At 41.6% G+C, this 15,520-nt stretch overlaps 2 protein-coding genes across 2 annotated transcripts; one reads left to right on the top strand and one right to left on the bottom strand.

Moving 5' to 3' along the window:
• The first annotated feature begins 593 nt into the window (after positions 1–593).
• Positions 594–9,371, top strand: trmt6 (tRNA methyltransferase 6 non-catalytic subunit). Its single transcript, XM_086263792.1, has 12 exons — positions 594–926; positions 1,146–1,276; positions 1,469–1,578; positions 3,030–3,121; positions 3,220–3,303; positions 3,393–3,517; positions 3,636–3,806; positions 4,065–4,231; positions 5,414–5,499; positions 6,187–6,289; positions 6,520–6,606; positions 8,427–9,371. The coding sequence occupies exons 1-12, from the start codon at positions 808–810 to the stop codon at positions 8,586–8,588; spliced, it is 1,437 nt and encodes a 478-aa protein (XP_086119918.1). The 5' UTR covers positions 594–807; the 3' UTR covers positions 8,589–9,371.
• Positions 8,894–13,330, bottom strand: chgb (chromogranin B). Its single transcript, XM_086263791.1, has 7 exons — positions 13,008–13,330; positions 12,769–12,815; positions 12,592–12,682; positions 10,974–12,276; positions 10,676–10,775; positions 10,375–10,485; positions 8,894–9,440 (listed from the first exon to the last, which is right to left on the bottom strand). The coding sequence occupies exons 1-7, from the start codon at positions 13,051–13,053 to the stop codon at positions 9,360–9,362; spliced, it is 1,779 nt and encodes a 592-aa protein (XP_086119917.1). The 5' UTR covers positions 13,054–13,330; the 3' UTR covers positions 8,894–9,359.
• Between the last annotated feature and the right edge of the window lie 2,190 nt (positions 13,331–15,520).

Here is a 15,520-nt window from a genome sequence, read left to right as displayed (position 1 = left end):
AGCTGATAGTATACAAAAACAGACAGATATTTTGCCAGATTTAACTGGAATTGGCAACAGCTTTATGCAGCATATGTCATTCTGTGTAAACTCAATGTGCTTAACACAAAAGACAAAAATACCTATGTAGTTTTACAACGCATTAAGGCAGTGACAGCAAAATATAACATTTTTTTAAAAAGATGTTGAGTCTATTTTTAGTCACAGATGTAACTGATCTCCGGTTAGCAGGCAGCTTATTCCAAAAACAGCACCACCGCGATTGTCACAGATAATAAAAAGCATAGATATGACGAGAAGAAGACCTTATTTGCTATAAGTATCATAAAATTCGTCCATGTTGCACATAATGTTCTCTAAAGATTAACACGTTATATATACAGAATATAATTTTGCATTATTGTGTTCCAATGCTTCTTTAAGTCCCGCTATGAAGCCGTTTTCTCGGGAAAGATCACCTTTTCCCCTCCCCGTACCCATGATATCGATTATTCTGAACTCTAAAGTTAAACTTAGCGCACTTCTATTCACTCTATACCCTCCTATTGGCTAGCGAGCTCGTCGATGTCTAACCAGCCAATCACAGGCAAGTAAGTCGAAGCATGGCACCAGCAGCACTCTGCTTTCGTTTAGCCGTCCTGAGAAGCTAGAGAAGTGAAAGCTAACACGTGGAAATATTAATTTGGGATATTTTGCTATTTATGCAGGGTAGTGTAGTGCCTTTTTGAACTGTGCCTTGACAGCGAAGACCCCGAATCATTAGCTGAGAAAAACATTTATCGTTCAGCTGAGCTAGTTAGCTCGTTTATGAGCTTCGTTATGGCGGACAACGGAGACGATGATAATCAGTACAGAATTAAAGAGGGTGACTACGTTGTGTTGAAACGAGGGGAAATCTTCAAAGCTGTGCAGATTCAGCCGAGGAAGTAAGTTGACAGCTTTAAAGGAAGATAGAAGCATTTTAACCACCTTAAATACTTCACTGAATTTGTGCTGATCATAATATTTTTACGAGAAGCACAGACTGAGGATTAGCTCACATAAGATGCTTTTGTGTTCATTTGTTATTTTCAGATCAAAGCATGTGTGCAGTGAGATGTATTATGCAGATTATACTAACAAACTGCTCTTTCTGTCTCTCTTAGAAAGGTGATTTTTGAGAAGCAGTGGATCTTCCTCGATAATGCAGTGGGACAGCTGTACAGCACCACATTTGAAATTTTGTCTGGAGGAAATCTAAAGCCACATGAGCTCAAGGACACTGCAAGCCCCCTTGGTGTGTAACCTGCTGTTAAATCTTAAGTCTTTTTCATATTTTCAGATATACAACTGACTCTTTTATGCTACCAGTTGCATTTGGACTTGTGACGACCACCTTCTATACCCAAATAAATATGTCATAGACTTTCTACCGCCTATAACCTTTTACTTACAGTAGTGTCTTTGTGTGCTTGTTTGTGCCTCCCAGATGCAGTGGAGGCAGGTACAGACAACAGAAACATTGTTGACGATGGCAAATCACAGAAGCTGACCAGGGATGACATTGAGGCTCTTAAAGAGAAAGGTCTGAAGGGTCAGGTACATGTGAAACTTTACAATTTCACATTTAAATGTGTCAGAGTACTGCCTATAGTTGTTATCTTACAGAGTGATGGTAAAAAAATACTTTTTTTTTCATTGCAAATTGGATGGAAAACCAATGTTGACCAGTATCTCTAATTGATGACTTTAATTGAATATATGAAAAATACAGAAGGTAACTCGGTTAATACTGATAATAGTACTTTTGCACCAACAAGGGGATGCCTTAAGAGCTAGGCAGACCTGAAAAACTATCTAAAGCCAATGAACATTATGTGAAAGTCATGTCATAAAGAAATGGGAACAAATCCTGTAAAGTCATGACACGGGACCTGAGAGATTCATTTGGCCATTCAGCTGATCCTTTCACTGTTTACTGAAGCCTCATCAGAAATGATCTCAGTGGAACAGCAGCTATTTTTACAGAAGGAAATACTTCCTTAACGAAATCTCACAAGTCCACTTCTAATTTGTGAATGCCAAATTACAGAAGAACTGCACTGAGAATCCATGGCGATAAGTCTCATGGAACGATGAATCCTGATATTCCTAAATAAGAACAGAATAGATCAGGTGAGTGGTACAGCACGGAGTGTTTATGGCCATCTGTAAAACACAGTGGAGGCTCTGTCATGGTTTGGGACTGCATTTCAGCCAGTAGTGTTGAGGATCTTGGCAAAACTGATGGAATTAGGAACACAGAAAATTACTATCAGATATTGATCCACCATCTATTACCACCTGGAAAACATCTGATTTGCAGCAGCTTCATTTTGATAAGGATCCCAAACATAGTGCCAGTGAAGTAACCTGGATAGAAATGCAAAGAATGGAAGACTATCAGTCATGGCCTGCACCTCAACTTTGTTGGTGTGGGATCATCATGACAGACAAGGGGACAAAGGGCAGTCAAGGTCCAAAGAAAAGCTTTGAATGTCCTTCAAGAAGCCTGGAGAACTGTTCCTGAAGACTACTTAAAGACATTGCAAGAAAGCTGCCTAAGAGAGTTGAGGCTGGTCATTAGAATTGTCGATTTCTGATTTATATATATATAGTATTTTCATGTATGCTTGAAGATTTTTCAATAAAGTGCTGCACCTTTTCCCCCATTTTCCTAGCACAATGTAAAGAAATAGGGGGTGGCATAAGACTTTAGCACAGTACACATCTAAATGAGTTACTGCTTTAGAGACTTGTGTAAACAAGCAGTTAAACATATGACATATTTATTTAAAATAGATTTTAGTGGTTGCACATCTTAAATGGGAACCAACAGGCTTGGCGTTGAGTCCCGCATACATGATAGCAAAGTTGTAGGAAAATAAAGAGACAGAACACATTGTGTTTTTGTCTTTTCGTGGGAACATTGTGTTTTTAGGATTTAATTAAATTGCTGTATTCCAACATAAAGTGAGACGAGCGACTGTATGTGTGTTTGGTCATCACAGGACATCATTAAGAAGCTCGTAGATAACCACGCCACTTTCGGAGATAAGACTGAGTATTCCCAGGTTAAATACATCAAGAAGAAGAAGAAAAAGTGAGTCACTTATGATGATACAGCCACAGCCTGTTCTGGACTGTTATTTAACGAGCTGTGTTTTAATTAGTGTTATCGGTTGTTCCCGTCTTTTGCAGGTATGAAAATACGGTGATGATTCTAAAACCGTCCTGTCGCATCCTGGCTATGATGTACCACGGCCGCGAACCAGGGAAGATCTGGTGAGTCAGCACATGAATTATGAGTAAGTGTGTTTTCTTTAAATAGCTGTAAGATGTCTACATGAAACAAATATTTCCATGTGCCGCAGCCACCTGCGGTATGACACACTTGCCCAGATGCTAACTCTGGCGAACATCCACGCTGGCAGTAAGGTGTTGGTGTTTGAGACTTGTGCTGGGCTTGTACTGGGATCCATCATGGAAAGAATGGGAGGCAAGTTTCTTCTTCTCTGTGCAGTTATTAAGGTTTTTTTCTTGTTTGTTTTGTTCTTCTTGCACACATCTTTTCCTTGATCTTTTGAATAAATACTCTTTGCTTCCTCCTCATCCAGGCTACGGATCAGTGATCCAAATGTACCCAGGGGGTGGGCCAGTGCGGGCGGGAGTGGAGAATTTTGGCTTTCCTGCGCATTTTCACGACACGCTGCATGAGTTTCCCATCTGCCACGTCAACGCTCTCTTGGCAGGAACTCTGGACACCAGTGCCAAAGACCCCACTGCTGGTAAAACTCGCCTTTTTTTTTTTTTTTAACAGTCTTTTCAAGATAGTTACACCCCTTTAGTTTCAGATGTAGAAGTATAGCTTCTCTCTTCCGTTTGATCTTCATTTGTTCACGTGAGCATACAGAAAACGTTTAATTCAGTAGTTCAGAAAGTAAAACAATAACCTAAATCTAACTTGACCCGTAAAGTATGATTCAAGAGACTGAATCATACTTTATGGTGTTCAATGTTACGCTGACAAAGATTTATCATTTCAGAGAATACTCATGAAAAGCAGTTGAACTTGGCTGCAGAGAAGAAGCAAAACCAGCCTGAGGCAGAAGAGCAAGGCACTCCAGAGGAGGAGAGCATGGTGACCAACACTGGTGATGATGCTGGTCAGGACGTGGAGAAAACGGAGAAGGATAAACTCAAAGAAGCCAAGGTGTGTCCAGCGTTCATGCATTTTCCTTTTTCCCCCTCAATCCTCTTAGTTTTGTTGTCATCAGGAACAGGAGCTAGCCTGCTAGTCTCACGTCATAAAAGGAAGCAAACACAGATGCACCATTTAGAGTAAATACTCCCAATTCTTTATGCTGCTATGAAGTTGCTACTCTGACTTCATAGAAGTTGCACAGACAGTCAAATGTGGCTTCCATGTTTTCATGGCAAAGAAGATATGTATGGGTGTGCAGATTTAGCAGTAGTTATCATTAAGCTAGTGAGGTACTCGACATCTAAAGATGATTCATGTCCTAAAAAACAAAAATATACCAGCCTCCTGTCACTTTGGACTCAAAAAAGGAACATGAGTAAATAAGTGCCGGTAAGGTTTTTGAAGGTTGGTGAAGTTAAGTTAGATGACAGTTAGAGTTTCCATCCACAGCACAATATTATGGCACTGCATGCTTGGTTGCGTAAGTTGCATAATAAAAATTCTGTTGGCTGGACAGTATTCCTCTTTGGTGCAGTTAATCAGTACAGATGTGGACACTGTAATCATGCTCGTGTGCAGACTAAAGCAATCATACGGAGACCCTTTGGAGGAGGTGGTCTCAGTTCCAAACTAATTCCAGAGCAGTTTCTTTATGGTGACAACGTGATCCGACCCAACTCGCAAGGGCACACTGCAAGATTGAGTCGTTTCTGTAGCCATGTATGGATTGCATTCTCGGCTGTACTATTAATACATAACATAGATGTGTATTAATACATAAAAGTATGAGGGATGAATTTTCCATGTTATTGTCTCGTTCTCATGTGGTTTGTGGTGGCACCTTTGGTTCACTTGGAGGATTAGCTGAGTGAAAAGAAACTAAAACACACAAAAAAACTACATGTCTAAATACTCATCTACTAATTCAGACCATAACCAAAAAACAATGGATGTAAAAACACATGAAGTCTTAAAACTATTTAAAAAAACAAACGAACAAGGATGACAGTAGCATTTGTTGACAGGGCCAAAGTTAAAAGGCAGCATAAATAGTATTATTGGACGGGTAATATATCATCACTAAACAACTGGATACAGTCATCAATGATGCTGACACATCATTGATGACTCTCAACAGTACACATACTATCATATGGTTTCCTGACCTCAGGGTTTGTTTGTTTTCTACAGGCTCAGGTGAAAAAGCTGAGACTAGAGGAGAAGCAGAGGAAGCTGGCAGCTACCGCCGCCCTGCTGAAAGGAAGGAATGCCGACGGGTTGGTGTCTGATTTTATTCCTACATCGACATTTCTGTCTCTCATCCCGCTCTTTCTAACATCCACCTCTCTCCGCTCCGGCTCTGCCTTTTTAAAAATTACTCCATATTCAACCAGGTCATTTAAAAAAGAAAAAAAAAAAGAAGCAATTACAGTAGATCACAGGGATGAGAAATTTATGAATGATTATAGTGTCATTAACTATCTCCATAAAAGTCATTAGAAATTATTTGTTTCTTCTGAGCACACACATATTGACTATTGTACATTGCCCTTTACGGGGTAAGTAAATTGATTGCTCAGCAGCTTCCTCTCATATAAAGTGAAGAACGCCTTATAGTTGTTTTGTGACTGATGGATAAATTGTTATCAAGGTGACATCTGAGACTGGAATACAAGTGTTGAGCTTGTTTCCCTATTGATTCCCCTCTAAATCACTGCTGCTTTATGATAATCACATTGTCCTAAATCACCCTTTTTGACTCGCTGTCTCATTCAGCTTTCTGAAATATAGTACGAATGTCTATTACAGGAAGGTAATAAATCCTTGAGTCTTGCGTTAATGTCTTGCATGCAGCATTAGTTACTGAATTGCTGTATTGCCTACCTACGCATTTCCTGTACAGCTGACAGTGTATTTCATACTAGGCTTGTTTGCCTAATCATCTCTCTCTTCTTCACCTGCAGGCTGGTTATATCGAGCCGGTTTCACCCCTGTCCCGTCCTTTTGGGCCTGCTCAAATTCCTCTCACCCTCCAGGCCTTTTGTAGTTTATTCCCAGTATATAGAGGTAAGATCTTCCATGTCCCGTACGGAACAAAGCTAATAAGTGAGATCTCTCATTAGTTGCCACTGTAGTCAGGCTTGTATTGGTTAGACATCCAATGGGGGGGGCTGCCATACCACATGAATGCAATGGGCATTATCACCGCCAAGAGGTTGCTTGAACTTATTAACTTCCTTCATGCCCATGTTGCTAGAAAGAGCAATCTGTCATATTTTCTATGTTGATTTCCGCAGCCTCTCATAGAGTGCTTCAAGAAACTCAAGGAATGTGGCGGCACAGTCAACCTCAGACTCACAGACACCTGGCTGAGACATTACCAGGTAAATATTTGGACTCTGCACTGTGTGTGCTTTCTGTTTTTTTGCATTTGAAGCTATTCTATAATCAAAGTATAATGAAGGTGGCTCATAGTCAACAAGCAACAGGGAATAATTACTCAAATCAGCACAGCTAACTGCTTTATCACTGTTTAGGTTAACTAGACAATTACCTCTTTTCCATTAGCATCGGCTCTGCTCAACTCGACTCAACTGCTACTTTTTTTTGTTATTATTTTGATTTTTGTGAAGGAATTGCTCTCATGACTAATTAAGTGCTGCCGCTGACTGGATAGTCTGTGGCATACAGAGTTGACATTACACTTTCCCATTGACTCATACCGCTTGGACCCCCAACTGAGCAGGTACTAAAAAAGTAGATGGTAACAATAAAAACCGAGTTTAAAGAAGATTTGGGAGTGTGTCTGTGGGAACTGCTGCCCTCTCATCCAGAAGATTTGTGAGCTCAGATATTGATGTTCAACGTGAGGGCCTGACCCATAGTTTTCATACTAGATCACGTTAAAGGTGTTTAGTGAGCTTGAGTTCAGGCTTCTACGCAGGCCATTGAAGTTTTCCACACTAATCTCATCCAGCCGTACCTTTATGGACTTTGCTTTCTGCACTGGGGCACAATCATGCTGCAACAGAAAAGGGTCATTCCAGCTTTTCCTTTACTGGAACAAAGAGGGGCAGGCCAATCCAGGAAAACAACCCCATGGCATTATTATTATTCTACCACACTTTACAAATTTAACAAAACAGACAGGCAGGGAGCCCAAACCCACCCATCAGACCACCAGATAGCAAAGTGTGATTTGTCACTGTACAGAACACTGCTCCAGAGTCCAGTGTTGGCACCTTTATACCTCTCCGCTGGTATTGTGCTTGGTGATGTGAAGCTCATTTGCTCGGTTATGGAAATCCATGCCCTGGAGCTCCCAGCACACAGTTTTGTGCTGATGTTTATGTCAGAGGAGGTTTGGAACTCCAGGCTTTTTTAACACTGTCTGCCTAAGCAGTCTGTAATGTTACATGGACTTCCACTTTGTGGCTGAATTGCTTTGGTTTGTAAATATTTTCACACTTACAGCCGAACAAGAAATAAATTTCCCAAACTTTTTGCTGCGATAACATCCTGTTACAGTGTCGTGCTCAAATTGATGATAGCAGCGATGTATAAACGTTGAGACCTTTTGAAACACTGTGTAGATGGACCCGATCTTTCACAAATGTCTGTAAATGCAGACTGCATGGCTAGGTGCTTGATTTTTATACACATGTGGACATGGGACACCTTTATTCAAAGATGAAGAGGTGTGGCCCAATATATTTGCCCAAATTAATAATTGTGGATTATTATCTTTCGATTCATTGGTTGTTGTCCCACCAGGATCTATTGCTTAACCATAAGTATTCACAATGTGTAATGACACAATCCAGAAAAGAATCTAATTCTCCGCTTAGAAACTGCAAGCATTGAATTAATTAGAACACGGGGATGTTGCTGATTATCCCTGTTGAAGCTTCTTTTATTTCTAAACACTTTACTTTGGACTAACTTATAAAATCCTTCTACATTTGGGAGCATCACTACATTACATTAATTGCCACTGCTCTTGATAAATTATTAGACTCCCTACTTTTGTTTTTCTTTATTTTGCATTCCTTTTCATTCCTATTGCTTCTTACAGAATTGGATACTAAGCAGCAGCAACTAGATAAATGCATGTTTGCAGACTCTCAGGACCAAAGTGTTATTCACCCTCTAACCATTCTTGCAGAGTTAATGTCTCCTGACTGAGACTCTGTTTGGTCCCTAGGTGTTGCCTGACAGGACACATCCTCTGCTACTAATGAGCGGGGGCGGGGGCTACCTCCTCTCAGGGACGACCGTTGCCACGGACCACTCGAAACCTGCAGGCTCTAAGCAAGCTGAAGAACCAGCGCCAAAGAGACAGAAACTGGAAGACACGGAGGGATAAACAAATACAGAAGCATCAAATCTTTTTAAGGGCACATTCCCAGAGGCCTGTAGGGATTTTTTTTCCTCCTGTGCTGTTGAACTGATTTGACACCATCAGTAGTAAGGGGAGACCGAGTGTCTGGTTTGTATTCATCAGAACACTTTTTCCTGCCGGGTGTGCTCACATCAGTGGAGATGAGGAGTAAATTGTTAGCCAGTTTATAGTTTGTGTGTCGAGAGTAACAGCTTTGGTTGTTTTTGTCCTGAGACAAGTAAAAGTTTTTTTTTTTTTTTATGCTTTCCAGATTCTACGTTATAACTTGCTTTTATTTTATTTTGTTATTCTTGCAGAAATTGCCATTTGTTTTATGAAACAGTTGCTGATGCAGCTTTACTGCGGGCTACATTTCTACCTGCACATTAAAAAGAAGTACTAAAAGAACCAAATGTGTGACCACGTTTTTTCTTCAATAAATAAAGGAGAGATGTTGGTTTGGTCCCAGAATAACTGTTTATTGAGTGCAGTCAGAACAAACTCTGCAGAACACATTTAAGTAATTATGATCTCATATATGTATATATTGTTTTTACATTTCTCTGAATATAAACATCCAAGCCATTCCCATGCTGTTTGATTTGATAACATCAAAATATCACAAAAACGAAAACTCAGCTAAAATGCTTTGGCAAGGCTCCAGGGTTGTTGTTTTTTTTCTTCATTTTAACACTGCAAGCACACTAAACTGGGAGACATACAGTAAAATTGCAACTTTTTTTTTTTTTTTTTCAGTTATGCAGTGTTTTCATGCAACTTGGCTGCAATTTTCTGCAACTCCATATCCATCGCTGCCAGGTTCTGTAGCTCTTTCTCCTGAAAAACACAGATTAACACATTACCAACATTTCCTGCTGGAACAGCATCACATTTGGAATAGAAATCAGGACTGAATGATCATACATTTCCTTCTATTTCCCCCGCCACCCTGTGCCTGCTTCAAATAAAATATTGTAATTGGTCATTTAGGTTAACTAGTCCCTCGTCATGCTTGTAGTTGCATTGCTGAAGAACTAATAAATCATTATGCCATCGCCTCCCTAATTTGTTTTTCTGCTTCAAAGACAGGGAGGTCTCTGTAGGCTCTAGTTCTTTTTTTTTTTAATGGGTATATTATTACTTTGTTTGCTCTGAGAAGCTGCAGTCATGTGGTTCTTACTGTGATTACTGCAGCACTCATAAAACGCTGGTCCAGGGAGAGCAAAAAAAAAGAAAGAAGCGCTGTGAGGAAGTCAGCACGCAGATTCAAAGCAAGCCAGACGAGTCGCTGCTCATGAATGCACTGGTTAGATTCTCCTTTATGTTTTGAGGACATGCTCACAAGGGGCGGTTCTTGATGTGCATTTGCACAGATGCGTTGAGCTTTTTGAAGGATAAATCCCAGGATCACGGTGCAGGCTAGAGATGTCCCTAATGAGACGAGCTGCTTTTTCTCCTCGTGAAGCGGTGCGGTGGAGGTGTGTGATGCGCTCCGTGGTTTTACTAGGTCAGCTAAATGTGGTGCAAATAGTTTACAGAAACAGCTGCAGAGTGCAGTGTGGGTTTTTTTATCAGTTTGCGTTTTTTGGATGAACTGACTTTTTGTAATATTAAATTATCTGTTTGTTGTCTGAACCCTTCTGATCATCAGTATAAGTGACAGACGTGATTCCAAGACTAATTTTCAGTCTTCATCAGTGGCATAAAACACTTTTTTTTTGCACTTGTGAATGCAGCCTTTTATAGTTGTTGTTTTTTTTTTTTTTTGTACCTCCTGTGGTGTAAGTGCTCTCTGCTGTGAGCTCCTCATTGCCTCCTCTTGAGGAGAGTGGTTAGCCAGCTGGTTTATCTTATAGCTCAGCAACTTGGTCAGTTCATCCATCTGAACAGACAAAAAGGGGAAAAAAAACACATTATGTGTCTACAAAAATATACAGTGACTTCAGACTGGGTGAAGTAACATTCTGTTGAAAAATGTCAAAACTAAGCGCTCTTTGATGTAGCACACAGAGCAGTCATATGCATTTGATTATCTTCAGTCAAACGCTGTATTGTCACAACCTCATGCTTACCTTGTTTGAGGTTGCAGTGTGTTCTTCTGAATCCCTTTTAAACCAGGCTGGGTGGTAGAAGCCTCGGTAAATCCAGGGATTGCGCTTCTCAGCAAGATATCTGAAAAATGGTTAGATTTTTACCAACTTCTTCTTATTTATTCGTTTTTTATGGCAGCACATGTTTCATTTGTGAGATTTGGCTTTTATTCTCTGTTCTTACAGTAATCTGCAGTATTTTGTGCTCCAGATTGCAGGCAATGAACCTGCGACACTTAACAGTAGAAGTCGTTTGATGTGAAAAAAATATTTGAAGTACCTCAAAGCTGCGTCTCTGTCCTTTGCCGCCTCCGCGTCTTCTTCTGTGAGCTCCTCATCTCGTTTGTGTTTCTTTTGGTGGTACCTGCCGGGTCTCCAGTTTCTCTTCTCTTTTCCAGTATCAAAATCCCAGTATTCTTGGCTGCGTTCTTCATCCGGTTCATCCCTAACTTCATCTGACAGCTCTTCATCCCGTTTGTGTCTCCTCTGGTGGTACCTGCCGGGCCTCCAGTTCCTCCTCTCTCTTCCAGTGTCAAAATCCCAGTCTTCTTGGCTGCGTTCATCATCCGGTTCGTCCCTAGTTTCATCTGACAGCTCCTCATCTCGTTTGTGTCTCCTCTGGTGGTACCTGCCAGGCCTCCAGTTCCTCCTCTCTCTTCCAGTGTCAAAATCCCAGTCTTCTTGGCTGCGTTCATCATCCGGTTCGTCCCTAGCTTCATCTGACAGCTCCTCATCTCGTTTGTGTCTCCTCTGGTGGTACCTGCCAGGCCGCCATTCTCTCTTCTCCCTTCCAGTGTCAAAATCCCAGTCTTCCTGACTGCGTTCTTCTTCTGGCTCCTCTTTGGCTTCTTCTGACAGCTCTTCATCTCGTTTGTGTCTCCTCTGGTGGTACCTGCCAGGTCTCCAGTTCCTCTTATCTCTTCCGGCATCAAAATCCCAGTACTCCTGGCTACGTTCTCCATCTTCCTCGCCCTCTGATGGCTCATTGCTGCGTTTGTGGGGTGTTTTCTTGTGATGATAGCGATGTGTAGGTTTCCAAATGCGTTTGTATCTCTCCTCCTCATTCTCATCCCCGTGCCTTTTGTCTGCTTCCCAGCGCTCTTGGCTACGGTCCTCATCTACCTCGTTTTCTCCTAGAGGTTCCTCATCTCGTTTGTGTTTTCTTTGGTGGTATCTTCCAGGCCTCCAGTTCCTCTTCTCTCTGTCTTCATCTTCCTCTTCCTCATCGTCTGACCTCTTTTCATCTACTCCCCAACTCTCTTGGCTGCGCTCGCCATCCTCTTCTTCCTCTCCTCGTTTGTGCCTTCTTTGGTGGAATCTTCCAGGCCTCCAGCTGCTCCTCTTCTCCCGTTCTTCTTCCACATCGTTCTCATGTCTCTTGTCCTTCTCATCACCCAGACTCCAGGATTCTTGGCTGCGCTCATCTTCTGGGTTTTCTCTTTTTTCTTCCACAGACTTCAGGAGTTCCTCGATGTCTTTCACATCTGCTGCCTTTGCCACTGGCTCTGCGTGAACTTTGACTATCTCTTCATGAGTTACTGAGCCATCCCCACTCTTCTTGTCCAACGGGGCATGTATAATACCTGTGACAGAGCAAAAGAAATATTATAAACAATCCACAAAGAGCTACACAGGTGCAAGTTATGATGGATTTGTAGAGGAATTTTAACCTTTAGATCAAAAGAATAATGATCTGAGGAAATCAGCACTACTTTTTTTTAGAGAAGTCATGTGAAAACTATGATCATTTTTAATGTAATGCTGCCTGATTTTATACCTGCTCAAAGCTTTAAGCTTCTCACTTGCGCTCTGAGTGCTGTTTTACCCGTCTGAAGGTTAAAAAAATAAATAATAATAACAATCCTGGAATTATCCAACCGATCATTTGTGCCACAGACCTGCTTGGATGATGTCTTTGCATTGCTGATCGACCTGAGAGTCCGGTTTGGAGAGAGCTTTGGACAGAACTTCAACCAAACATCGTGTTACCTGGAAAAATCAAATGAGCTAAATAACAATATAGATCTTTGCACAGAAAATGCTTTGATTAAAAAGCAACGAATCGAAAAACATACCACATCCTCTCTCTGCTCTTCTTTACCAACTGGAAGCGCAAGATTTCCTGCATTGGAATAATTAAAAAAAATGTATCTGTGTTAAACATATAGGTTGATAAGCGAATAGTTTGCTTGTAGCGAATCTGAGGAATCGATGGCGTCTCTGTCCATGGTCCTGAAGAAACTTATTGCACAGCACTCAACAAAAAAGGGGTGAAAAAACAGAATAAAAAGAAAGGCATAACTCTTTCACCTACCTGTCAACAGAGCCGTAACCGCCAGCACGACTGGAACAAGTCTCATCGTGACGAGCTGACGGGTAAATCCGGGAAAACGTGACAAAGCTGGAGCTCTCGTCCCTCCGCGGCGGCAGGAGAGAGCTGCGCTGACTGTGCGCCTGCTGCTCTGAGTGTTGCAGCAGAGGAGCGCCTTAAATAAAGAGAGGAGTGGGCTGGAGGGGCGTGGGAGGAACAACCTTAGGCTCAGTTAATGTCATGACTCATTAGACCTGCAAAGAGAGCGACTTGATGGGAATTTCGACATTTTGTGGGAAGCCAAATTGTAATCCGGTTATTGTCGCGGTGCGTTCAGGTGACACGTTAGGTTAAAGAGGCGCTGGCATTAAGAGTTCATGCGGCGTGTTTGTCCTGCTGGTACGGCGGGTGGACACGACACGACCCCGAAGATGTTATGCAACGTGATACCTTACAAGACTACTTTGAAAGTGTCGTTTTCGATGTTCCCAGAGAAGTTTCTGTTTGCTGCTGGTGCTTGTGTCCTCCTTAGAAAAATAGTTATGTTTATTTCAGGTTATGCCTGGTGGCTAATTCCCTTAAAATATCAGTTGTCTCTGCGGTTTCCGGTTGTAGTTATATAATTCCTCCCTTATATTTGCCCAAACGGCTTGGGTGTGCGCGCTAAAGAAAGTCAGAACTGTACCCAAATTTCCCCAGTGATTCATCCACCTTTGAGCGAGCACCATCCACTTTCCCTTGGGAGCCAGTGGGCTTCAGCACTAGCAGAGGAAAACTAATGGAGATCTGCATCATTAGTTGTTGTGGTTAATCCTGCCTGGTGCGCATATAAGAAGAAATCAAAAGAAAAAAAGACTGTGTAGAGGTGTTTTTATTGTTACTGATATTGTTATTGTTGCCTTTTTTCATTGTGCAGTGATCTTTCTGGTGCAGTGTGGGCCTGATCAGGTGTGTAATCCCGCTGTCATAGAGAAACACGAACATTTACCCACTGCAATGTACAAAGTACAATTGTGGGTGTGTGTAAGTGTAGAGATTTTCTTTCCATTCCCAACTTTGTGGGAAACTAGGCTGTGCATAAACAGTGCCAGGATCTGTGAGTGCTGCTGTCTTTATGACAAACACTGGATTGGAATGAGCTGACACATGCAGCGACAGAGCTCAGCCGTAGTAAGCTGGCCTCAGCATGGCTAAGGACATTAAAACTGACAAGTCCTGGCATCTTCTTTTTGGCACTTTGCATCATTTTCACTTCCCTGTACAGCAGTTTGTTCTCTCTTTGTCTACAGTGCAATCAGACGCAGGAAAAAGAAGGGAAAAAACAACAACAAATCAAATTAAAAAGTGAACTGAGAATTTTGACAATATAGAATGCTTAAAACTTAAAGTGGTTCCATCTCGGATGTTTTTAGATAAGTATTTTTTACATACGATGAGAAGCACTGACCTTTAAATGCCACAAAATACATTCAAATTCAATCATGTCTTGGAAAGCATAAGTCCAGAAACTGCAACCGCTGCAAGCAAAATTGGAATATTGCTTACCACAAATCTGAACTCTTGTCTGTGCTTGTCATCCCTACATGACTGGTTATTGACATCTCTATTTGTTACTGCACAGAGCCTCCTTTGGGGTGACTGAATTAATTACTGTTCAGAACATAAAACTGTAATGCCAGATGGTGTATTGCACACACAAGCAATACACACTGATTCTGTGGCGTGAAATATAGGAGGACCATTTTCAAGTGTGTATGCTTTGTGTTCAGTGAACAGCAGTAGGGTAGAAGAGCTCTGCAGTTTCCTCTATTGTCTCTGGGGAGGAAGTTATGTCTGAGGCTCAATATTCCACAGTGAGCCATGCAGTCAGTAGATATCAAAAGCACTGAGCCACTGAATTATACAAGTCCTGTGGCCTGAACAATGTGTGTGTGTGTGTGTGTCCGTAAATGTGTGCTCATTCATTCACATGTGCTTCTGTATATGTGATTTTTGTGGCTTTGCCGCTTTTGCTCCAGGCCCGATTAATATTTCAGTGAGCCACGAAGATATACTGTAGGAGCTTACAGGGGATTTCAGAGGAGAAGCCAGAGTGCTCTGCTGGTCTCTCAGAGCACGACTCAGATTGGCTCGTCTGCAGCAACACCACCTCTTTCATCATCTCCATTTACATGAATGAACAAAAGGCAAAGTGGCTCATGATGAACACAATGCAGTGGGCCGCATGAAAGCCTCGACCGCGCTTTGATCTTTGGTGGGGACAAGCTTTGTGTTTGGCTCAAACCTACTGTGTGACTTTGATGATAGTCCAAGAACAATAGGGGAGTCTGTGTACAGTCACTTTTGGTCAAATACACGTGCGTTTGTTAATATTCTATGATCAATGCACCATTGTTTTCTGATATTTTGTTGTGAAGGAGTAGCTTCTTATTAGTATATAGGCACAGTCTGATGTACTAAAGACTAAAGGTTCTCACTAATTAGCACCCATCCATTTTTAACATCTATCACAGCAC

The sequence above is a fragment of the Aulonocara sp. 'chitande type north' Nkhata Bay genome, linkage group LG15, assembly GCF_057382095.1.
Source record: "Aulonocara sp. 'chitande type north' Nkhata Bay isolate Kocher_YH1m ecotype deep benthic linkage group LG15, A_spYH_male_GT1.1, whole genome shotgun sequence".
Lineage (NCBI taxonomy): Eukaryota > Metazoa > Chordata > Actinopteri > Cichliformes > Cichlidae > Aulonocara > Aulonocara sp. 'chitande type north' Nkhata Bay.
Note: the sequence above shows the minus strand (reverse complement) of the source record. Positions and strands in the feature narration are given on the sequence as shown.

What these genes read in the sequence shown, in the direction of transcription:
- trmt6 (XM_086263792.1), top strand. Translation starts at nt 808, where the DNA reads ATGAGCTTCGTTATGGCGGACAACGGAGACGATGATAATCAGTACAGA. An exon ending in ATAAACTCAAAGAAGCCAAG is followed by an intron (nt 4,232 to 5,413) that starts GTGTGTCCAGCG and finishes TGTTTTCTACAG; the next exon opens with GCTCAGGTGAAAAAGCTGAG. An exon ending in CCTGGCTGAGACATTACCAG is followed by an intron (nt 6,607 to 8,426) that starts GTAAATATTTGG and finishes TTTGGTCCCTAG; the next exon opens with GTGTTGCCTGACAGGACACA.
- chgb (XM_086263791.1), bottom strand. Translation starts at nt 13,053, where the DNA reads ATGAGACTTGTTCCAGTCGTGCTGGCGGTTACGGCTCTGTTGACAG. An exon ending in AAGAGCAGAGAGAGGATGTG is followed by an intron (nt 12,683 to 12,768) that starts GTATGTTTTTCG and finishes TGATTTTTCCAG; the next exon opens with GTAACACGATGTTTGGTTGA. An exon ending in ACACTGCAACCTCAAACAAG is followed by an intron (nt 10,486 to 10,675) that starts GTAAGCATGAGG and finishes TTGTCTGTTCAG; the next exon opens with ATGGATGAACTGACCAAGTT.